At 34.1% G+C, this 25,786-nt stretch overlaps 1 protein-coding gene across 1 annotated transcript; it reads right to left on the bottom strand.

The window, feature by feature from the left end:
- Positions 1-4,440: 4,440 nt before the first annotated feature.
- Positions 4,441-24,130, bottom strand: LOC149789755 (uncharacterized). Its single transcript, XM_089973112.1, has 4 exons — positions 24,032-24,130; positions 23,147-23,248; positions 5,575-5,744; positions 4,441-5,259 (listed from the first exon to the last, which is right to left on the bottom strand). Exons 1-4 carry the CDS (start codon positions 24,128-24,130, stop codon positions 4,566-4,568), a joined length of 1,065 nt encoding a protein of 354 aa, XP_089829238.1. The 3' UTR covers positions 4,441-4,565.
- Between the last annotated feature and the right edge of the window lie 1,656 nt (positions 24,131-25,786).

Genomic DNA, 25,786 nt, shown 5'->3' with positions numbered 1-25,786 from the left:
AAATAAACTATAAAATTACAGCTATCAGAAACAGGAAATATAAATGCTGCTGAAAATCATTCAAATTGTACAAGAAACAAAAAATAAGTTGTATTATATCTCATTGATATTTTTATTGAAATGTCAGTGATATTACAATCACAAAATATCACTATATTTTCAAATTTTTTTACAAACTCTCAGTGAAATTTCAATCACAAATTCTCACTGATATTTTCAGAAATACTGGCAGTCAGTGAAATTTCAATCAATATTTCACTGATATTTTTAGAAATGTTGGTAAAATCTCCTAAAATGCCATAATTTTAGTGACAAAAAGACATTTGAATGAATGTCAAAATATGTTCACTGTGATTTTGCTGAAATTTTAGTCACATTCTCATTAGGTTATGATTTATGTAGTGCATATTTTAATAGGAAGCCAAAAACATATTTTTCAGAGTAAGCATCAGATCAAACCCAAAATCCACGTTGCGCCAAATTTTCCAAGTCGAAAGATTCATCTATGCTTGTGCTACCAGATATTAATATTGTGATCATGTTTACATTTTCTCTACTTTTTTTTGGTCATGTCTTTGCCTGTTTTTAAACATCTGTAGAAATAAATTAAAGAAAACTGACATGCATGTGTTTTCTTCAAATTCATATGACTATACCGGTATATTCATTCTTCTACAGCAGCTACACTGACATACACATGTACTCTAAATCCCACCAATATTTTGACTTGAATCAGTTTAGGTTGTTAAGTCTTCACAGAGTTTTTCTATGATGCTATAACACATTCGCCTGCTTTCCATTCTTGCAGTTGGACATCCGGGGAATTGTCACGTGACATTCATCACAACGCGGCCTCCATATTTGTTTGGGGGAAAACAAGTAATCACATATCCATTGTAAAATGCCTAAGAGCTGTTGTGTACCAGGTTGTCATTCCAACAAGAGGAAAAATCAGGCTCTAAAGTTTTATGTGATACCCAGTGAATGCTCACGAAGAGAAAGATGGTTACATGCAATCAGCAGAGCAAAGCTAAATCCTGACGGTAGTATTAACAAAAATAAACGCTGGTCTCCTAGATCCGGACACTGTTACGTTTGTTCAGCACATTTCATTACTGGTAAGTATTATGCTAATTTATATCCCTTCATTTAAACCGTTAGCTGCTTTACTGTAAATGATGCGGAATGGAATTAAATTTTTTATAATATAACGTGTTCTACCGCACCCTGAAGTCAATTTCGTTTCACTAAGTACCCATTCACAACACTAAAGTGGAGTTTCTGCAATAAATTTCTTGATAGTGCAGAAGAACATTCTACATCTGAAATAAGTTTTCCGTTCTAATTTTTCAGGTCTCAAAGTCAGTGACTCAACACATCCAGATTATGTGCCCTCCATATTTCCAAGCACCACAAGTAGACAAGATGATGGGACAGAAATGTCAAAAGTAAAGGTTGTCCGCTTTAAAATGGCTGCAAAGAGATCAAGTAGTGCAGATCTCTCTCTCTCTCTCTCTCTCTCATATATATATATATATATATATATATATATATATATATATATACAGATTTGTATAAACTCTCTCTCTCTCTTATATATATATATATATATATATATATATATATATATATATATATACAGATTTGTATAAAATGTGCACACAAATTTACAAAACATTGGTACAAGTTTGTATATTGTATAACTTTAAATTAATCAAGATGAACAATTTGGTCAATAAATATTGAGATTTGTGAAAGTTCATAACGTTCCCATAAGTAATATATATATGCTTCTTTTAACAGTGAAATTGGCTGAACCATATCAGGCAAGGAAGAAGTTGAAGTTAATGGATGACAACAAACAAATGGATATACCATCTTGTACTTCAGATGATAATGACACTTTAGAAGAGGAATCGCAACACCTGGAAACAAAGTCACCTGAAGCTGAGTCAATTTCAACTGCACCACAATTTATGCCAATGAAACAACCATTGGAAAAATCTGAGAGAGAAATGGTGTATATGGAAATCGACAATCTCAGAAAAGAAAGAAATGATGCCTTACAGAAAACATAAAGTCTGGAACAAATAATTAGTGCTACCTCTCTTTCATCAGCGTCTGTAGAGGGAAACAATGATGCCTGCCAGATGATGACTGGCATTAGCTGGGATATATTTTTACAGCTGTTTACCTTTTTAAGTACATGTATTACAAGTAAATGGTCAAATAAGGCCAGCCTGCCACTAAAGGAACAGCTGTTTTTAACACTTGTGAAACTACGTCCTAATGTGTCTTTCGAGTTACTTGCACATGTAAAAGGAACTCCGAAATCAACAACAATTGACTACTTCTGAAAATGGATTGATATCATGCATGCCAAAATTGGATTCATGATCAAGGGGACTGATAGAGAGACAATATTCAGCACAATACCGCCAGTGTTAAAATCCAAATTTCCTAGTCTGACTTCAATAATAGATTGTTTTGAAATATTCATTGAAGCGCCCAAAAATGTATTGGCAAGGGCACAATGTTATAGTTCATACAAGAAACACTGCACAGATAAAGTTTTTATTTCTTGTACACCTCTTGGGTCCATCAGTTACATATCTAATGCATGGGGAGGCAGAGCTTCAGACATTAAAATAGTTCGCGAGTCTGGCCTTATTGATCCAAAATACCACATGCCAGGAAACCAGATACTTGGTGATAAAGGATTTACACTTAGAGATGATTTTGCCACAATTTGTAGTGCAGAATTACTTACACCATCTTTTATTAAAGGAAAAAAAAACAGTTACTAGCACAGAGGTTGAAATTTCTAGACAAATTTCATCTGTTCGTATTCATATAGAACGTGTGATCGGATTGATGAAAAATAGATTTACTGTACTGAAAGGGACTTTACCAATCAGATGTGTCAAATGCATTGAAGATGAAAGCGTTGAATCGGTGTTATCGAGTTGTGACAAAATAATAAAGGTGTGTGCTGCCCTAACTAATTTGGGGACTGGGATTGCGTTTAAAGAGTAAACCGGATCACAGAATATATGTTTGAGATTTTTATTTGAATATATGTTTTCAATTGTTGCATTTCATGATGACATGTCAAATACATTATAAAAGAAATTTAAACATAATCCATGACAATTATTATTTACATGTACATGTATATTGTGACACAAATATTACAAAAATGTATTTTTATGCAATATTTTTATCATTAAACACAACTCATATATGTAAATTACTACGTTAAGGACTCACGGTACTAATTCAACTCCAATGGTAAACATATGGAAACAATATCATATTCAAAATTCAATAACTTAAAATTTCTGGGTGCTGATAATGACACCTATAATTCTTCATGCACATCTAACCTTGGTGCAAGCTTATGTGTGGAGAACACCATATGACCCGCGGCATTTTGTTTACATACATGTGCATGAAACACGTGTTATTGATTCTGCACCAAATGAATCAGGTGCTACTTTCAGTATTGAGTACTCTTGAGTCAAGCCTAATAAGTAGAAATTTGGCAATATTTTTTTTACATTACATATAGGATAAGCTCTCAAAAGATATTTTTCCTCAAATTTTAATTTTCATTATTAACCAATTATGGACCACCAAACCTGTAAATACTCTATTATTTCTTCACCCATTTATAGACTGGTTCACAGTTCTTTCGTATAATTAGTACCGTGTGTCCTTAAGCTGTTTTATTATGTCAATACATTAATCACTTTGAATACATTGAAATTCATTGACAAAATGAAAAGAAATGCCTCATGAGTTGTTCTTTTTGTACACAGCTGATCGTATTTACATGCATCATAGTTTTGATCATTGTTATTAAACAACCTTCATAGTAAATTGTTGTCTGTTTCATTTTTTTGCCAATTTCCGACATTCTTCACAATACCAAGTTTTTGATGTTGGCAGACACTTTAGTCCTATGCATTTGATATGAAACCAAGCATCACAATGATCACAACCAACCATGTTATCTAACTTGGTTTTGGATTCACATACACAATAGGATTTGGTACTGTCAGAAGGCGTGTTCTCTTCGTCAGCTTTAGTATTGCATTCAGGTTGAACATTAAGTTCAAATCTCCTTGTGACTAGCTCAGGAAGGATGTGTTTCTTCTCGATTCACTCTTACAATAATGCAGTCAATGGGCGTCCACACTACTAAATCTGCAAAGCCTTTATTACATACATGCATTTGCATCTGCACTTGTGCAAAATACTTGTGTGTCTTCTTTAGAAGATAGTTCTTGTCAAGATAAAATCCAGTGTCACTTAAGGCATCAATTAGTGGTGTTTCACGATACTTATAGGGATATTTAATTTCTAGTACACCAGTTCCACAACACTTGCATTGCACCTGATCATCTGGAGAGACTCCCAAGAATGGTCTATCTTTACAAATAAAAAGGCCTGATTTCTGAACTGCACCTTCTAAATGCCCAGTTGGAATTGTAATATATACATTACCACATGGAACGTGTTCAGGAGTTGGTCCTGATTGTGTGTATATATTGGTGTACATTTTAAAAAGCGTCTTCTTCATGTTGTGTACCCCAAATTACAGCAGGAACTCTTTTTGGACCTTCGTAAGTATCACAAATCTTTTTAATTATAGATGGTGATGGATTTGACAAGCTGGTTCTTAAACAATCACCAGCTGTTGATGCCGTAATACGGCCAACTCTATGCTCATGCCAAACTAAAGATGATGACTGGTTTCTGGTTACTTCCTCAACATAAGCCACTTGAGCATCACTTATGTGTAGCTGCTCATAAATTGAATCACATAACTTGTTTAAATCGACGCCTTCAATTTTCTCATTTTTTGCCGAATAAAAGCTTCGGAAGGATGGTGACAACTTACTAGATGTTGGCTCAGGTCCAAGAGAAACAAACCGACCACTGTACTCTTTAAAGGCACTCAAACCAACACAAGGTTCATCCAAACAAGCCAGTGATTTCAGAAATCGATTCTGCTCTTCAGCGGTTGCTGGTTCTGGCATCTTTCTCATCTTTTTCTTAGATCTTTTTGGGGCCTCTTTGGCAGCAGTCTTATAAAATTTTATCTCAGCTGTGTTTTTGGGTTCTACTTTCTTCACAAAACATGCATTCCACTCACATGGGCGGTCTGTGCAGGTGCTCGATGTATATCCCAGTCGTACTGCAGCTTCTATTTTAAACAGCAATGCACCGATGTGGGAACAAGTCTCTCCTAACCTATAATAAAGCAGTAAAATGTTTTGTTAAAATCATGATATAATATACTTAATCTGGTGCAACTATAGTCTTAAAATATACATATGTATAGTTATAAGGTTACAGATATAGTTTCTTTCTTTAAATTTATTGGGATATTTACAGAGTTCAGCGTTTATCCCAGATTTTCCAGTATACAATGAAAATATATGGTTTGAGTGGGTGACAGTGTCCATATTGTCTAAATTTATGTCATAGTAACTAAGTTACATGTACTTACCCAGCCATACAGTTACAATGTGCTACAATAACAGGTCCTGATTTTTTTAATGCAACCCATGGGTGGTGGGTTCTTCAGTCACTCTCCAAGAAGGCTTCAGATTAGCTTTCAAAGCATAATGTCCACTGCCACTCTTCATGTGGAAAACAGTCTGAACCAAGCCTGACACAAAAAATGTGTGCCTCTTGAGACCTATTGTTCTCCATTGCCTCAGCAGAATAAACACCTGTAAATGAAAATGATAAGTTGTTTTAAATTTGAATAATTATGTAAGAACAATTAGTGAAAATGTAAAAGATACATAGACAATACCTTCTTTTTATTCTGCAAATTCTTACACTACTAGCTTTGTCTACATGGGGTTTACAAGCATCAATTTATTGTAGTTTGCCGTTATTTGCAACATTTAATAATATTATTATTTACATTCAAAGAAACACGTTAATTCACCCGTCAAATAAAATAAATACTTAGGTGCATGTTTAATCAGGTAGTTATAAACATCGTTGTATTCAGTAGCTGGCCATTGTTTCGGGTCGTTGGTCCAGGTATCAGCGGGCACCTTATAGGGACAAATATCCATTGCAATCAACTTCAGTTTTACCGAGTACCTCTGTTGTGCGTCTAAAGCCAAATTGTCTTGATATTGGTAAGACATTTCAATTAAATTTAACAATTAATCTAATATAATAACTGAATTCTTCGAATTTAGATCTTTCACAAGCGTGTCCCCTAAACAAATATGGCGGACGAGTTGTTATGTTCAGCACGTGACTCAATGACGTCAGTCCGACTGCGAGAATATGGAAACAAGTGCTTATGGATTAAAGTTGCAACTTTATGCCATAAGGAATTTTCACTTGCTGACAGGTACTTTTGGTATTAATATGGGCTAAATTGTTTGATTTCATAAGTTTTCTAGTCCATACGGATTCCTGAAATATTCCATATGGAATCCATGAGAAATTTCTGTACGGGATAGTTGGACCATTGTAAGTCAAGGAAATAGGTAATTACAATCTTGTCATGTTTTAATATGCCAGGGAATTGTAAAAGAAAAATCACCTTCATGGTAACATTGTGTCATGTGTCACGAAGAGAATGTGTTGGAGGTGCTATTTTCATGTGATTCGATTTGTAATTTCAAACATTATTCAATGGAAAAGGTATGTCAGGCGTCATTCTGGTCGAATTTTCAGTTCACATAATATTCACGTCCACACATAGCATTGATTCATTTGTCTTTGGGCTGCATTGTGCATGGCGGAAGGCTGATGAATTTTTGTAATGCAGAGAAGCAGTTATTTCAGATGATGTTTAAATTTTAGTGACGGTAAATGATGTTTTCGTTGACATGCAGTAAATAAATCTGTTGTCATACTACATAAATGTAAAGGCGATACTGAACCATACCAAATAGGTACCATTCAAACAAACTTCTTGTGTGATCTTTACATTGTATGCCCTTGCGTTAAGCTAGGCAGACATATTGCATTAAGGTGAAGTTTATTCCTAAAATGCTAAAATTGAACTTCAACTCTGGTGACATTGATTTTCATATCTTGCAATATATTTTCAGGTAACAAATTCATCCTGGTTTTCATGGGCTATTTGACAAAACGGTTGAAGGCCGAGTGAGTTTCTGATAAATCTACAATTGCAGTGATACATATGTTGACAAAATTCCTTTCCACCCACTGTGTCCCAAATATATCCATTATGAATTGGGGAAGAGAATTCTGTAACAGACTAAATGACTTGTTTTAACACCAATATGTGACTCGATCACCGAAACACCATCCACAGGCTGGAGGTCAAACTGATGGATACAACAAAACATTGTGTGGCACGAGAACGTCGTATGCAAATGACCAATCTTGCCATCTATTGTATTTGATTATACAACAGTGGATCATGCTTTGAAACAGAAAATTAATGTTTTCCTTTTCTTTCATGGCAGACTTTGCTCGAACAACCTGATCAGAGGCAGGTTTTCTGGAAACAAAACAACAACCCTCTTGAAGACACTAAATATGTAACTGGAATTAAAAATTCCATTTAGAGCATATAATTACAATATGCTTCATTAGAATATGATGGAAATTTCAAAAATATGTCAAACACTGATATAAAGCATATAATATCAGACTCGTTCATTGTACTTACTCTATTATTGGAAATGCATGGCTGAACCATTTGATATCTGTCATGTAAAAAAAAAAACAATAAAAGAGCTTAAACGTGAACAAGAACTTCTGCATGAAATACATAATATAGAGAATATCACTTCAGCTGAAAATGCTGTCTTCGAGTTATTTGATTCACACAAGAATGAATTAGGATCGGTAAAGTCAATTTCAAGAAAGTCTCATTTGATCAAAACAAATGGGAGGAAAAAGGGAAGAGGGGCATCCAAATTTAAACCACTTGTTGAACGCCTTACAAAACCCTCTGAAAATTCTACTAGTGACTGGAATGAAATATATTCAAAAAATATACATAAATCTAAAGTATATAGTATTAAAAGGGAAGTTGTCTTACAGAGAGTCTAAAAAACAGAGCAGTGATAAATATTAAAACATGTTCGCTCAAAACTTAATTGGATTCTTACAAGTAAGAAGAATCTTGTTTACTTGCTTGATTGTGAAGTATGCGACATCTACTGATTGCCATATTAGGAGACTAATATGCACATAAATTATTAAAGTAGACGTAATATTTGTTTATGTGTGAACGTTTGTTTGGCTTGGAAACTTTTGACACAAATAATATACCTTAGCAGGAGAATATCTTATGATCACACATTTCTGGATGAACATGCGAATAAGAGTAAACTAAATCTCCATCAAATACATGAAATATATCACCCATCATGGACATATAATTGTTGGAACATAATATTTTTTATATTCGACATGTACTCACTTGAAAGGAAGTTTTCTTGAATTTGAAAGCATGGAAGGATTTTGTGTGTGTGTGTGTGTGTGTGTGTGTGTGTGCGTGTGTGTGTGTATGTGTGTGTGTGTTCAGTTTTTAAATTTGCTTTGAAACTAATTGTCACTTTGTTACAGTGTCTGCAGAATGGCAGTTTTAGTGAAGGCTAGCACTAGGGCATCATTCCGCAATCATGTAGCATAATTTCCCACCCAGTCACATTATCTATACACCAGACTGACCAGCTGTAACACTAACTTCTTAATGCTGAGCGCCAAGAGAGGCATATGGTAGTGCCATATTTATAAGATTAGGTGTGACTTGGTCTTGTTTGAACCTCTCGCATCCGTGGACAAAACTATACCACTTAGGCCACCGGAGCGATCGAAAGCTTCAAAGCAAAGTGCAGTATCAATGGAAATTTTCTTGACTTCCAAGGTGCCACTCAGACTGTAAGATCAAGTAGTAAAGTAAATCTAGAACTGAGTTCAGACAAGAATGCCAGACTTTTTATCCTTTACTAATTAAGAATTTTTCTTCATTGCAATCAAGTTTGTAATGATATTTACAAATTAATTTTGAACTCAAAGGTTTCATAGACTTGTGAAAATAGATGTCAACAGAATTTCACTAATGATTATTGACGAGTTAAATATTCTAAAGTATCTCATGTTATATCAAACTCAATGTTACAATGGTTTCAATGTCGTGTTATGTCATTTGATTCTAATGAAGATTAATTATGCTGGTGATTGATAAGTGTATGTTTTATAATGACTCACCAGAAACAATAATGTATTTTCTTTGAGAATGCAGTGTGACTAATTGAATTGGGAGCGATGTGTCTTAGTGAATTCTAGATGTACTAAAGGTCATTGGTCACCTATATTGTACGAACGTGTGATATTAATATAGTCATAAAAAACGCATTTGTTACGCATGCACGTCATAAAAATGTTTAATTAGACTAAAAAATCCTCTTTATTAAATAAAAAATATTCGGCAGTTTCCCTAAATAATCGGTAGTTTCCGCGTGCGGATAGCATATATGACGTTCATTCCCAAATTGAAAGACAGTACGACCCAACTCAAAAGATGATTGGCTTAACAACTTAACAATAGTCGGAACAAGTTATTGTTCTTTTTTATTTTTCAGGTTGATGTATTAGTGTAAACTGACAGCTTTTCATTACTAGGACTAGATGGGGATTAAATGCGGGTTCTGGACTAATGTTACAAAAACGGATGATTCTTGACCATGGAGTTCTGGACCAAGTGCAGAAAAATTTGGCTTTCTTGACCAGGTATACAGAAATGTGTGTTTCTTGAAGGTGTAACAGGTGGGTGAACCTTGCGCAGAAAATAATGTGGATTTCATGACCAAACATGTTATGTGTTCATTAGTGAAAATACGCCAGCTCGTCCTTCATGGCCATGAACTGATATGTCACCTGAGTTTCTTGAGGTAATGGGGGACCATGATGATATTTTGAAACGTTTTGATGAGACACTGGTGATTGTAAAATAAGGATCTGATCTACGCCATCATTGTATAGGGCTGGGACAAAGTGAACACGACATAAGCTCAAATTATCGAAAATGTGCTTGTTTCCTGATCGATTTTCACGCCGTGCTGTTAACTGAAAGGCCACAGTAAGTACCTTTGATGTTCTCTTTCTTGGTTTGTAGCCACTTTCCACTACGTCGTTTGCTGAGCATGCGCGAAATGCTGTATGTTAGTATCAGTAATTCTCAATGTAGAACTTACTGGTCAATCTGGACATCGTGGATGCTAACTCGAGCATGTGAGTAGATGAAGGTTAACTTTGGGCATCAATAATGCTAGACACACATTGGTAAACCGACCATCCGCTACAGCTCCAGCTTCATCTGTCTTGTGTGTGTGTGTGTGTGTGTGTGTGTGTGTGTGTGATTTCGATTTTTAACGTAGCTTTAACAATTTTTCAGTCATATCGCTACGATGTCTGCAGTGTGGCAGTTTATAGTGATGTCTAGTACTGGGGCATCATGCCGCAGACATGTAGCATGATGTCCCACCCAGTCAGATTATCCTGACACCAGGCTGACCAGTCCCAACACTATCCTCTTAATGCTGAGCGCGGAGCGAGGCAGTTGTTAGTACCATTTTTGTAAGTCTTTGGTATGAATCGGCCGGGGATCGAACCCACGATCTCCCGCATCCGAGGCAGACGCTCTAACCACTAGGCCACCGGAGCGGTTCACCTGTCTTGTAAACTTGCTGTGCCTGAGACTTTCACTAGCACGAGATTATTCTTGACGTCTAAACACTTTGCGTACATCACATCATATGCCAAAAATACTACTAAGAGGAATCATCATGAAAATGTCATGTCTAGAATGGGGTGAGAGAGTGCGTGAAGCCAACATCACATTGTACGTACCTACACTCTCCAAAACAGACATCAGTATCAGCAGCAGCAAATGTAGTACTTGTTGCAAAACCATTAGTAGTGTCCCTGTACCACTATATTGAAATGGACTGCATTTTTCATAGAAAACATCGTAGTTGTCCCAACAAAACATCTAAGTACCGAATAATAAATATGGAACATAGCACTTGTCATTGTTTCCTTAGTGTGTCCACCTATAGGCATCTGGACAGGCATATTGCAATTTGCTATAAAACTTTTATTGGTCAGTCTGGATACCGAGGATTGAGTGCATTATTATTTATACGAACAACAGCCTAAGTACCTGACAAGAAATATGTAACATAGCGTTTGTCATTGTTTCCTTAGTGTGTCCGCCTATAGGCATCTGAACAGGCATATTGCAATTTGCTGCCAAAATCACTGTGAGCTATCTTCCTTCACAACCCCTGGGAAAAATGTTATCAGTTCTAAAGACACGAACTACCATTTGTTTTAAATATCATTCATTAGTAATCTTTTCTGTCTAAAATATGTCAAATTGAATTTCAAAACTTATACAAAAAATTAATTTTTAATAAAATTTAGTTTTCATAATTTAATTATTTTGTAAAAAAATTTCCATTAAAATTTAATTTATCAATATTTTACAAGTTGAAAAATTTTCAGACATCGTTTATCTTGTAGTCCAATCACGTTTAAATATTCCTATAATTAACAAAGACATTGCATATTTAGTTTTGGTTTCTCAAGAGCACTTGGACAAATGCCTTCCCTCTGTGGAACATCAGCACTACATACTTTTTGACAGCTGTCACATGTCTTGTATGAAATAAAATTCAAAAAGCTGAAATAGGCGTGGAATGGAAATATAAACGTTTGACTAACATTGACCATAAAAATGTTTTTGCCTGTTAGGAATCAGACCGCAGTTAATAGTTTCGGTTCTGTACCCACGAATGTAGTCCTAGTCTATTTTTAGAACATTTTATCTGTCTTTGTTTAGGGCAGATACAAAAGTTAGATTCGGGTATTCTTGGTATGGACTTAAAGGTAATTGTTTATTATTTAGAATATGAATCTGATTGGCTTTGTAAGTATTGGCGACAGTGTACAGTGGGTAATAAGGCCTCGGTGATGATGCGAAAGTGAAATCTGTATTCCATAGCACGTTGGTTCCCGTACAATCCAGCTTCGCAAACAAATGCCGGTGATAATATGACAAGAACAGCACCGTGAAGTCATCTTTCAACTTATTTTTGATTAACAAATGATTTGTATTGATTGTCTCACATTGGAAGGCTCAGTACTGAGAAATAAATGTAGAGAATATGCAGCAAATTTTTGTTCTGGGTCCCAATATTAGGCACAAACTTGGAAAACGCAACAGTTCGAAATCACGAGTTGTTGCGCTCTTTTTCGGAAAATCGCGTGACTGTGCCAAGCAATATAAATCGACGTACACACCGGGCTCGTTGCAAAGAATATTAGGACTTAGCACAGATTAGACCAGCCAGATATCAGTACATTGTCGGATTATTCTAACGTTCTTCGAAAAGAGTCACTGTGGATGTATATGGTCTCATTGTCGCACACGTCGGAAATTGAACATAATTAAGCAGATAGTTTTGTAGCCGTTCCGTTAGTGCCTTTGCAATGGAGAACGTTGACAGAGACATTTTCTAATTCTTTTTGCAGGGAAAAATACGTGACAACAAATAAATCTGTGATATGGAATTTAGACAACACTCATTCAGCATTAGGAGGTTAGTATTATGACTTGTCGGCCTGGTATCAGGATAATGTGGCTGGGTAGAACACATGATGCTACATGTCTGAGGCATGATGCCCCAGTGCTAGACAGCAATATAAACTGCTGCAATGCAGACATCATAGTGATATGACTGAAAAGTTGTTAAAGCTACGTACAAAACCCTAATCACAGACACGCACATTCATTTTGATTTACACAAATAAATGTTAAACATGTCCGAGGACAAATCTCACCCATCATCTTGCCTGCACACACCAGTCCAAAAGGGTTATGTGCACTCGTGTGCAGCATACACTGCCATGACGACCTAACAATTAATTCTTATCTATCTACATAGTCATTTCAGATTCATACGAAAGAATTCAAGGTATATGGGACTAATGATATAGAATTATAAATATACACCAGACAGATTTGAAAGTGCACTTTCCGTTCTGTCTGGTGTGTATTTCTCGGTCGTTAACTCTCTCTCTCTCTCTCTCTCTCTCCAGATATATATATATATATATATATATATATATATATATATATATATATATATATATATATATATATATATATATATTACCATGTAGGTGTCCAAAAATGACAGTGAGAATAGCATACATTTTTCACAAGTACTTATAAATAGAAAACAAAACTAATTATTCCTATCTGTTTAAATCAAGGAGGTGTTATTAGGTAAAATAGAACGATAATTAAGGCTATTAACAATAAAATAAGTTCATAATGCGACTTGGCAATCATTACTTGCATTTGTTTGTACTAACTGACTGTGAAAAGACGTATGGGTTGATGACTGTACAAGGAGAAAATGGGGTCCATACCCATTTCTTGACTGTGCAAAACATAATTCAAAGTAATAAAAAACAATAGCAACTTCAGGAGAATAAATTGCCACTTGCTTTTATTATAACAAGACCCGGAGTAATCAAGTATGTATTCAGTGAGGCAAGGCCTGGAATAATTACTAGTCACTGTAAAAAGGTCTGGAATAATCAAGTCAGCAATCGTTCAAATAAAGCCTGGACTAATCGAGTCATTCATCATTGCAACAACGCCTGGAAGCATTACATTGTTTTGGAGGAGAGAGGATGAATAGCGAGATCGCTCACTGTATTTTTATGTATATTTAAATTTGTTTTGTTTACTGATTTTGACAGATGAGTATATGTTATGTATATTTAATTTCATTGTGTAATTGACCCTTGTCCATAACCGAGTGTAGGAGTTTTGGACTACCTATTATGTATATTAAATTTGCTTTGTTAGTTAATTTTATTTCATGCTACTGTAATGTAACATTGTATGTTGGCCTTGACCTTGTAAAAAAATTGGTTTCATTTTTGATTGACCCAAATTGACTTTTATTTTATTCACTGTAAGCAACTGATACATAGTTAAATTATCTATATGTATGGTTTGAAATTCATTATTATTATTATCATTATTATTATTATTATTATTATTATTATTATTATTATTAGAAGTAAATATGTGTATTGGGGTCAATGTTTTCAGAATTTGCTAAGAAACTTATACACATAATCCTGATTATAATTTTCTAAACATCAGGATCATTAAAGAAATTATTTTCGATTAGGTAATTGTTTTCTTTAAAAAAAATGTCATTTGTGACCTGATGTCAAGTACAGAGCTATGTGTTGTGTAACTGAGAGGATTTTATCAGTTGCTTTTAACATCTTGAAATTATATTGTTTTATATTATATTATATTATATTATATTATATTATATTATATTGCATTATATTATATTATATTATATTATATTATATTATATTATATTATATTATATTATATTATATATGACATTGTATATTGTGTTGTGTCCAATAATTTTAGGCTGAATTTTATTTCTTCAAATTATTGATTATTTTCTCTGGAAATACACAAGTGCACTGATAAAATTCTTGGATAGAGACATTCAGTTGAATTAACAGTGTATTCAAACCTGAAATTATATTTATGTGATTCAGTAAAACACTGTTGGCACATCAATACACTAGGGTCTATAACAGACATGTAATCGCCTTCAGTGTTTAAATTTATTCTGGACTTGTATTGAGTTTTATTCAGGACATTAAATTATTAGGACTTGTGTCTATAATTATTGAATTATTCTGAGAAATAATTCGCAATAACCTAAGTTCTTTATTCTCTTTTTGACTTTGTATTATAGGGAAATAAATTATGGACTCGTAACATAGAGCATAGATTCATAACACTACATTATTATGTCGTTTTTATAAACAGTATATTACATAGCTACGTTTTGTCCGTGATTGTAGATTATACATTAAGATTATTATTATTTTTGTGTAAACATGCTTACTTACTTGTAAGGTCTAGACACAGCCTTAACTCTGCTTTAGCAAATTCTAGGAAACTTTACAGCTTGATGGAAATTTTTTACTAGGATGACCCATATCTTGCTCATCGTATTGTGTCTTATATGTTTGTTTCTAAATTCCAATATTTAACTTATGTTGTTTTCAGTTTTAATTTGACAGGATTTATTTATTGAAATTATTAGCTGAAATTTCAATTTCGAGAATATTCTGAATTCATATACAGACGTTTTTGATTTTATCATTGTGATATATCAAGATTGTTAGAACATCAACACAATTCTAGGCTATCACAGGCAGTTGGTACATCACAACTTTCCAGATTGAAAATCATTTGGAACACCACTGGAATTCATTTGGAATGCTCTATAATTGTAGACTCGTGATAGTACTTTTTGGACCACTTGGGATTTATTTTGCTATTCTGTAAGTTCTTTATAAATTTTTACTTTGTATTCTAGGGAAATAAATTATTGTTTGAATTTTACAAAACTGTTCATACAAACTGTTACCACTCCGGTGGCCTAGAGGTTAGAGCGTCCGTCTCGGATGCGGAAGGTCGTGGGTTCGGTCCCCGACCGAGTCAAACCAAAGATTTACAAAAATGGTACTAACAGCTGCCTCGCGTGGCGCTCAGCATTAAAATGTTAGTGTTATGACTGGTTGGCCTGGTGTCAGAATAATGTGAATGGGTGGAACATCATGCTCCATGTCTGAGACATGATGCTCAAGTGCTAGACATTACTATAAAGTGCCACATTGCAGACATCGTAGCGATATGACTGAAAAATTGTTAAAGCTACGTTAAAAATCCCAATCACATCACAAAACTGTTGGACTTTACTCTTTCCTATTACGGACTTCAAGAGCATAGCGTCATAACAGTACATATTGGCATGTATATGGATATAAATTGAATGAAGTACTTAGGCACCTTAGATCACCTTCTCAAGTGTGTTAAAATATTTTAAAGCAGCGTTTGTTTCTTCTTCAACTTCAAAGTACTGATATGCATGATAGTAGATGTTGAAGGCATCTCCCATCTTGATGCTGAGGTCATCACCAGGACAGTTGTCAACACATAATTAGTTCCTAATATGTGTATTTGTTGTCTGTTTGGTATTTGTAAAACTGTAAATAAGGAAACAATTAAAACTCTTAAAATCACCAGAATTGTTTTATTATTTGTATCACATATTAAATGATAATACGTTTAATCCAGCATAAGATTTCTTTTAGACATTTCTCAGCTGCAACCCCTTGTAACAATAGTTGTCTACAACGAGTGGTATATCATTGATACAGCTTACACACTGTACATATATTTTATTTAGATCACATATAAATACATGTATTTGCCATTTGAACGGGGTTTAAGATTGATTACAGGAAACTTTGTATTGCCAGAGTAAATGAACTCCTCACATTTCTTCCTAATTTGTCCGCTACAAAATGAATTTCTGTGACTTTTGTTGCAATTTACTTATTTGCCTATTGATTGCTTGATTGTCTTCTTTTTGAATTTCTATTTCTATTCATACTGATTAAATGAATATAAGACACGCTTATGATTTAAACATCAAAGATGGTTTTAATGAAGAAAGTAGAGCACTAAAAACACATGGTTAGATCAGCCATTCCCATACCAGGTCATGGAAATTAGCGTGGAATAGACACTGAGTAAAATGACGAACAAGGAAGAAGTAATTAAAATATAGTAATAAATTTACAAATGATCTAAGTCATTATTCTACTTTAACAGCTACCGACCATACAAATCCCTTACTCTCTCTCTCTCTCTCCCTTTGGTTGGTTTGACTTTAAAACTCTCTCTCTCTCTTTCATTCTTTGGTCGGTTTGACTTAACTTTAACCGTCCTTCTTAAGTCCCGAAGCATAGTGTGCGAATACCTTTACGCTCGTTTTATGATAGATTTTCGCCCGTATCTTGCTATGAAGTTTTAAAGATTATAAAAGATTTAAAGAAAAACAACAGGATCAAGAAAACATTATCACATCACAGTAAGTGTACCACTTAACCGAGAAATGTACAGCAGAATGTAGTTGACATATTTTGCAACTCTTTTCCATTGATTATATAAACACTGTAGATAAATCCCAAGAAAAGTGCATACATTCCGTTACGACGAACCATATTGTTGTAGGTTAATTGGTATAATTTCAATTTCAAGGTTTTCATCCAGACCATATTCTATTTCTCTCTCACTCCAAATTTCCAAGTATTTTGTATCTTATGCATGAGAGGGAAGTGGGAATGGAATGCAGAAGGGATTTCGATGAAATTGTGTACCATATTAAATTCATTTATAAAACGGGGGTCATTAGTATTCTTTATCGTTATTTTCATATGTCACTAATGATTAATGTGTGGAAAGCACACAGATGCTTGGACGCCGTTGCATGAATGTTTATATATCCTTTTTATTGCGCCAGGTGCGGACCACAATTCGAATAAATAATAATAATGGTATTTCATATTGCTTTATGCTAACACTGTAAATTTAAAAATAATATGGCTTTTAAATTGTTAGCACAAATCAATTTCATATTTGTGCATATTTGAATGTCAGAAAATCGGGCGACAAAGTTCAAATTCGAAATCGAATAATGACTAAGTAATAACAAAGTCTGACAAAATCATATGTAAACTGTTTACTACTGTGTAAACTGTTCCTTTAACTTATTATCGAAAGAAAACGCAATTTTTCAACAGATCCTCATCAAACAAAGCCAGACAAAGACATACAAAGCCTGACAAATCCTAACAAAGCCTAATAGTCATAAAAAAATCATATTAGACAAATGTATTTATGCTGTAAATTATATTGACGAATAAATTACCCAAACTGAAGGATTAGTTTTTAAAATAATTATGCCGAATTAAAGAACCGAATGTGACGGCAAAGTTCGAATACGAATAATAAGAAAATCACGCGCTAAATGTTTATTCTTGATAAATTGTTCATCTGAATGATTATCGAAAGAAAATGCAATATTTCAATATGTCCTAATTATACATAGCCTCACAACGTCATACAAAGCCGACGAAGCCACACAAAGCCTGACGGAGAGTCGTGCAACGTCATATTAGACAAATGTATATTGTAAATTATATTGACAAATAAATTAACCAAACGGAAGGGCTAGTTTCAAAACAATCATAAATAATGGTAAACTCTGAAGAAGAAAAAAAAAACATATTTGAATGTTAGTTATTTTATAAACTGTTCATATGACTGATAATCGAAACATTGGTTGACAAACTCAACAAACCTTTTGATTTTTTATAAAGAAGGCATAAACATCCTGACAAAGTCATACAAAGTGATAAAAAATGTGTACTATTGCCGCATAAATTACAAGGGAAAAATGTTCGATTTACTACGCACTCCATAATCAATGGCTGGGAATTGGGAGACAAATTCCAAATTCACTGCATCTAAAAAAAAAAAAACGCGTACAGAGCCATACAAAGTCCTAACTGGGATGTTTATTTGTTTTTAAATGCATGTATATGATAAACTATCGACATAGATGTCTATTTTTACACAGGCACACTGTCATAAAATGGCATAATATAAATGTGTTAATTGAGTTGAAGGTAGCACGGTCCTGCTAACCTACTTGTGATTGTAACAGGCGTGGACGCGTGTTAACGGAATACAGTAGCACTTCACTACCAAATGCCATAAATTTTATATAAACAGTGAATAATTTTCAGTATTGTAAGTTTGAAAACGTTTCTATCATTGTACCGAGCTAATAGACAATAAACTACATAATCATAGACATAGCAAACATTTTCTAATTTTGTTATATTTATAGATATAAATTTTGTATCAATACCATATATTTTCGAATATTGTAAGTAATATCCATGTATTTGCCAGTCGTGTTCCTGTCATTTTGCTTCTCGCAACACTGAACGTAATTAAATATTTTTATAAATTAACACAAGGATGTTTCAATGTCAAACCAAAGGAGAAAGTGTAGAATTAACAAGTAAGAAAATTCAACCTCCATTTGGGAAGATATTTGTATAAACTTAAACTAACAGTAATTAGATATTTTAGAATGTTACAAAATTGTACAAATAATGATAAGAATAAAATGTTTGAGAAAATGTATGATTTAATATTTAACGTAATTCACAATATTTATATACATGATTGCGCATCTTTGCTGTGTTTAGTAGGACCGATACGTCTTGGATCGAAACTTATTGGGGGCGAAATTGTCTGTAGTCAAAGAAACAACGCGATAATAATTAGAACTGGTAACCGAAAAAACTTTTGTAAAGGGGTATAACAAAACAAAATATTATATTATTATTTGGAGAAAAAAATTATCTTGAGAATGAGAAAAGAAAATATTTCATCTATAAAGACGATCACGGTCCCGAGAGAGAAAAATAAATTGGGCTGTATAAGAAGCCCATTGAAATAGCACCAAGAAACTGACTAGAATATCATTCGTCATACATGTATGTGTACAATTCTTGGGACCTATCTAAAGTGTTTATATAATCAATGATACAGAGTTTAAATTGCCGGTCGACACAGTAAGGTAAATGTCTTAAGCACACATATGTAATATATTAGGGCTTTGTTGATGTTGTTGTTGCATCTTAAACCTGTTATATGGTTCTAAAAGTCAATGTTTTTAAAATTAAATCTTTTAATATCCAAAGACCTCTCTTTCTCTCTCTTAGTCTGAAATTCCACAATATCTCTGGGCCTATGAAGGAGGATGGTAAATGTTAAGTCAAAGCGACCAAAGCGAGCGAGCGAGCGAGAGAGAGAGAGAGAGAGAGAGAGAGAGAATTTTATGGTCGGTAGTAATGTTAATTAAGGTAGAATAATGACTCAGATCCACTTTAAATATATTAAATATTCATAAAGTCTCATCAACATATATTATGCTGACATTGTTGTGATTTATCTTAGCCAGTAATTTATTAGTAACCTTTATCCTGCAAATGGTTTAACACTTCATTTTGTCTATGCCTCCATTCCAACTTCTTTTCAACATCCTTTGCCAGACCACATATTCGTTTTAATATCTCCAGTCTTCGTAGGGTTTTCACAGTTGTTCTCTTGACGATTTGTCCTTCATGCATGCTTATTTTCATCCATTTTGATTTCATTTATAATTTTTTTCATATACTCATTCATAATAATATAAATACGACCGCCGGTTTTATTCGCCATTGCTTCTGTGTCTTTAAACAAAATGCATTTAACAACTGTACCCATACTTTAACGCCCACATACATTTTGTTTGCCCCATTGAACAACAAAATTATAAGTTATCAATCAGCAAGAGCGAGAGTCTTCGTCATTACCAGACGGCTGTCACTAATGTTTTGTGATATGTTACATTGTAAACATTTGGATTACGACTGAAAAACTCTGATAAAATTATTTTGCAAACCTAATGTCTCTCCAGTGTTCCTTTAAATAATTATTGTTCATTTTACTCTTGTGTTAAAATAAATCGTAAGGGTCAATTGAAATAATGCTACAGTTAGATAAGCGTTATGACCTTTATTGATATTTACATTATTTCCATCACAATATTTTGACATTTATAGAATGGCACAGTATTCGCTTTTTCTTTCCTTTCATAATGGTGTATAGTCACTATTTTCTGCATTAACCTTATACTTTTATATACTATGATATGATTTCCACCTTTGAAATCGACTAGAGCTGTTTAACTTTGCCTGACATCACGATGAGTGACAACATTAAAATACTTTTTCATTTCCTTTCCTGTTTTAATTCTTTTACTTCTTTGGTGTTCCTTGAACTCAAATGTTACTTAACCTGTTTTCTTCTCATCCGCTCTGAAGTACAGCGTGCCACCCTTGATATCAATGTTTCAAAATATCACCCGTTGCCCTTATATTTTCTACTTTGATTTTTTGTGGGGTTTGTTTAGTTCCTTTCAATTGAACAAAGGTTTTAAGGGTTTAATATGTTCCCTACATCAGCACCTGACGGAGTTTATATAGCATTACGTTCAAATTACTTTCCATCATGATCCTGATTTATGTTCCTCTACTTAGTCGCAACACATACACACAGAGAAAAACCACTCATTTACGAACCTTAATGTGTATTATATTGCCTATTTAATTGATTCAAAATATAAAAATACGAAGACATCAAACCAAAAGTTGACAAAACGTCCACTTATTCTTGAACTTATCTCTTCTGTTATTCTCTTTTGGCGAAATAATTTTCAAACATTTTTATGGTAAAACACAATATTTATAATCTGAAGTAGGGGTTTGTCTATATTGTACTATTTTTCCCTCTTTTCTCTACTTTTAAACAGTACTAATACTAGAATGCCTGTAAGTGAAATCCTGCTAGACACAACCACATGTTAATAATATGTTCATTATTTTCACTTCTCAGCTCCTTAAACTGCAGGTAGACAACACAGTTTTAGCTTTTTTATTTCCCATCTTGTCATAATGGTATATAGTTAGCAATTCTTCCATTAACCCCATAATTGTATGTAGATTTTACTGCATTTAATACATCGGACTTAATTTATCTTCATTATGTCCACTTGTAAAATTGACAAGACTAGTTTACATTGACCTGGCATCATGATGAATGATCATTTAAAATTATTTTTCACCTCTTTTTCCTGTTTTATTTCTTTTACTTCATTGTTCTTCCACGAACTCAAATGCTGCAACATCTGCTTTCTCTCATGCAGTAATGAAAGATAATTATTACATTAGATGCGATTTATGATATGTATTTATGATGATGTACCTGATTTGTTGGATATACAGTTCTACCATTGCTTTTTTTACGACGCACATTGAAGTAGAATGTTCCGCTCCAAATATCAGTGTTTCAAAATGTTACCTGTTATTGTCACACTTCCCACATTGATTAATTACAGGTATTGTGGTGGTGATAGTGATCTGCATATATTCATCCTTTCAAGCTGTAAAATTCAATACACACCAGAATCTAGTCATTTGAGCTTCATTGTGCAATAGTCATTAAAACCTGATATATTAAAATGAAATTGCAAATAACTTTAACATTCTGTAGAAACTTGAATATAGGGTTGTTCATTCTTTAAATATTGTTTCCAGCTATTAAGTATGTTGCTTTAGTTCTTATTCCTTGTTACAAACACTTGAAAATATACGCACATTGTAGAATGTCTTATGTTTGTTTGGTAATCTCAACGACTACTTGATATAGGTGAGTTTAGAGTAGACATTGTAATGTGTTCCTTGAGGTTATTATTTATATCATTTTGTAACTGTACAATTCATAATATTGTTTTCATTCCACATTTCTTGTCTTGTATATGAAATCTACCATGATAAAATGACTGTTTCAGTGTTTTTGTTACCAACTTATAACTTGTTTAAAATGTTTTAAATATTTTCCCCATGCCGCTTGAATTTATTTTACTTTCTCCTTATTGTATGCTGATATTAGGATTACTGACAGATCTTTGTTTTACTTAAAACAAATCTTCACTCATATGAGATATAACTGTTTTATACAGAGCAGTCTGTAGCACTGACTGGTTCAGAAAACATACACGAACTTCTTCGACTACGAACTGCAATAGAACTGTTTCTGAATTCAATTTATGATGAAAATTCTAGCAGTTCTATAGCTTTGATCTGTGAGAATTGCATTGTTGTTAGCGACTATTCAAGGCATGTGAAAGACGCTATTGAGGCTGGTTCATACTCTAAAATGGCGCCCACTAAGTGGCAGCATCTCATTCCTATTCTTCACCACAGTTGCAAGCCGGAATTGCATCAAACCTTTAAAGGTTATTCGAAGGGCAATAAACAAATCCGCATCTCCCGCTGCATGTATAATGTGGACACAAATGTATGTCCCAGATAGAACAAATGTGTTTATATCCAATCATTTTGTGCCTCTGGTATGTCAAAACAAGGAGCATATGGTCACTATAACTGTAGATGACTCATGAGATAATTCAGTGGGTGGTATTTTAATTCTGACATGACGCCAAAACACGTTAGTAACGAGTCACATACTAAATAATTTACGACGTAAACCAATATACATAACGAGGTGAAAGACCGAAATGACACATACAACCATCCAGTAGAAGGCAAATTTCACCAGGGTAATTTTCTTGACACAGGAAAAACTGGAACTGTTAATATCAGACTGAGCGTAGAATGTACTCCATGTGGTCTAATAGAAAAAATATACTTCATTGTGAATACTAAAACAAAATCGGACAGAGGTGGAATAATGGAAAAGGTTCTTTTTAGGGCGACTGTTGTGTATAGGATACTTCCGCTGATGCATCCCCTAAATCCTACCTTTTGCTGTCTGACAACGGGGATCTGGCCATGTGTTTTTTTAAAAATGCGAAATATTCTTTAAAAAGAGAAATCCAGCGAATAACTGAGTATAGACCTTTAGACCCAGAACGTGGCAAACATCAAACTGTCGTGATTCACAAGTACTATACTCAGTTTGAAAAGGACAGTATGTACAAAAGAAGGGCCACATGGCTAGGGGAGCGAGTGGTCTTTCAAGCAATTTATCACAGGTTGAATGTGTAAGAAAAATTGTTGGTTTAACGCGGCCTGGAAACTCGCGACAGACGACAGAACATCTGCGAACGCCTGACTATATTTTCGATGACATTACGGAAATGACTGAGAAAAAATGAAACCGTGTCCAATATCAAATAAACTTTTTTCAAAATATGATGAACTGTCTCAACCGAAAAGCTCCAGGACACTCCAACAATATTGGTGACCAAACTAGACATCTCGAAAATTTGATAACTGAAAATAACTCGTTTCTTCGATAACTTTTTAGGACCAACGTTAAAACTCCTTGTGTAATATTATACACTGACGAACAGATAGCAGAAGTTAAGGATCTTTGTTGATCCAGGCATACTGCGTTGGCATTGACAAAACTTTTAGGCCGTGTAAAATGCGCGTGACGGTAACATCTTACCGGCAACTTAGGGTAAAACGAGTCAGAACAGGCGAACCACCAGTCTTTCTTGGGCCGCTCTTCATTTACAAAAGTAGCGATTTTGAAATTTACAGTCATTTTATTCCATCATTTAAAAGTCAAACGTATGGATGCAAATCTGAAGAGCCTTGTAATTGAAAGTGATTGTGAGGAGGCTGCATTCAAAGGCATTACGGAAGCTCTGCTCGAAGCAACACACGTTCTGTGTGCACACCATTTACAAGATAAATGTAAGCATATAGTGACTGACCGCAACACCATCTTGAAATAATGTTTGGGGGAAGACAGAGTAATTGATGCTCATGACAGTATATGATTTGACGATAAATGTGAATCTATGGAAGATTGTTGTGCTGGAATTTCATAACAATTTCTGAATTACGTAAGACAAATATCAAACTAAAAGACGATAATCCATTAGAATCTATCAAATAAGCCACATGTGGAAAAATAATTATGAGTTTATGAACCAAATTCTTAAATAAACAATTGACTGGAAACCGAAAACGCTCACGAAATTTGTACAACTGGCACATGAATTAGCAACTTGACAATTCAGAAATCTGAAAAATGCTCTAGCATGCACCGGATAATTCCGATTTGCCGACAGTCACCAACAATTTCAGTCAACAAAATAAGACTTGATAGAAATAACAGAGCAACAACGCACAAACTTGTTCGAACACAATATACGCCACATTGACATAAACACAAATACATAACATCTGCGGACCGTCAGACATCTGTTGCTGCACCAGTGACTAAGGAACGAAAACTCGGACAAAGGAACCGAAACATCAATGTACGAATTGTGAAAATTGCTGCTTAAAATCTAAACATTATCCAGAGATTTCGTCATTATGTGCTATATTGTATTGTTCTCGGTTAGGTTTATTTAATCTTGTGTAACCACCTCAGGTTCGATTGTGAAAAGGAACATAATCTTGACTACAATGAATTAATTCATATATGTGCTCAAATTATCCACTCATTGATCTCTGATACTTTACGTGTATAATTAAATGTAAATATTATATTTTGCTAATTACTTCTAAAAATGTAAAGATTAATCAGAGATTTCCTCATAATGTGTTTATCACGTTGTGTGAGAAAGTTTGCTAACAATTACTGCCTCGTATATAAAAACGTCTTATGCTAAAATTCGTAATTCAAAGTACTTTGGGTAATGTCAATAACTTATATAATGTTACGACTTTGGACCGATTCTGAAACAAACAAATCTACCTGCCCTTGACTTAGCCATGGCATTACGGCCAACTTCACGGTTATTTCAGAGAGAACCTTGACAAGGTGGTGAGGAATTTTTTGTGGCAATCAGCCCTTGATGTTACTGGTAGGCTTAGGTTTAGTGACCTTAAAAGCCAACTTTAGAACGTATCAGTGCTACTGACCAATACAGTTTTCAAAGAGACCACCAATATCAAATTAGAGGTAGGTTTCCGAAATATACGATCATCATTTGCAAACAAAATATTTCTGTAAAAAGTGTATAGATGTCAAATCTTTCAAGCTTCCTTCACGAACATACACCTATCTTACTGAAGATCGCTTAAACGTTGCAATACGTTGATTGCGCATACTTTAAATATCGGCGTGCAAACCCCCAGATTCGACTTCTGGAAAATGGTTTAAAATGCACACGAGGAAATGTACTTAATAAAAACCATTTAAGTGTGAGCTGAAAGGTTTAGCATGAGTGGAAATATAAAAATG

This window comes from Sinohyriopsis cumingii, chromosome 10 (assembly GCF_028554795.1).
Source record: "Sinohyriopsis cumingii isolate HCF-2022 chromosome 10, ASM2855479v2, whole genome shotgun sequence".
NCBI lineage: Eukaryota > Metazoa > Mollusca > Bivalvia > Unionida > Unionidae > Sinohyriopsis > Sinohyriopsis cumingii.
The sequence above is the reverse complement of the archived record's forward strand: the minus strand, read 5'-3'. Positions and strand labels throughout refer to the sequence as shown.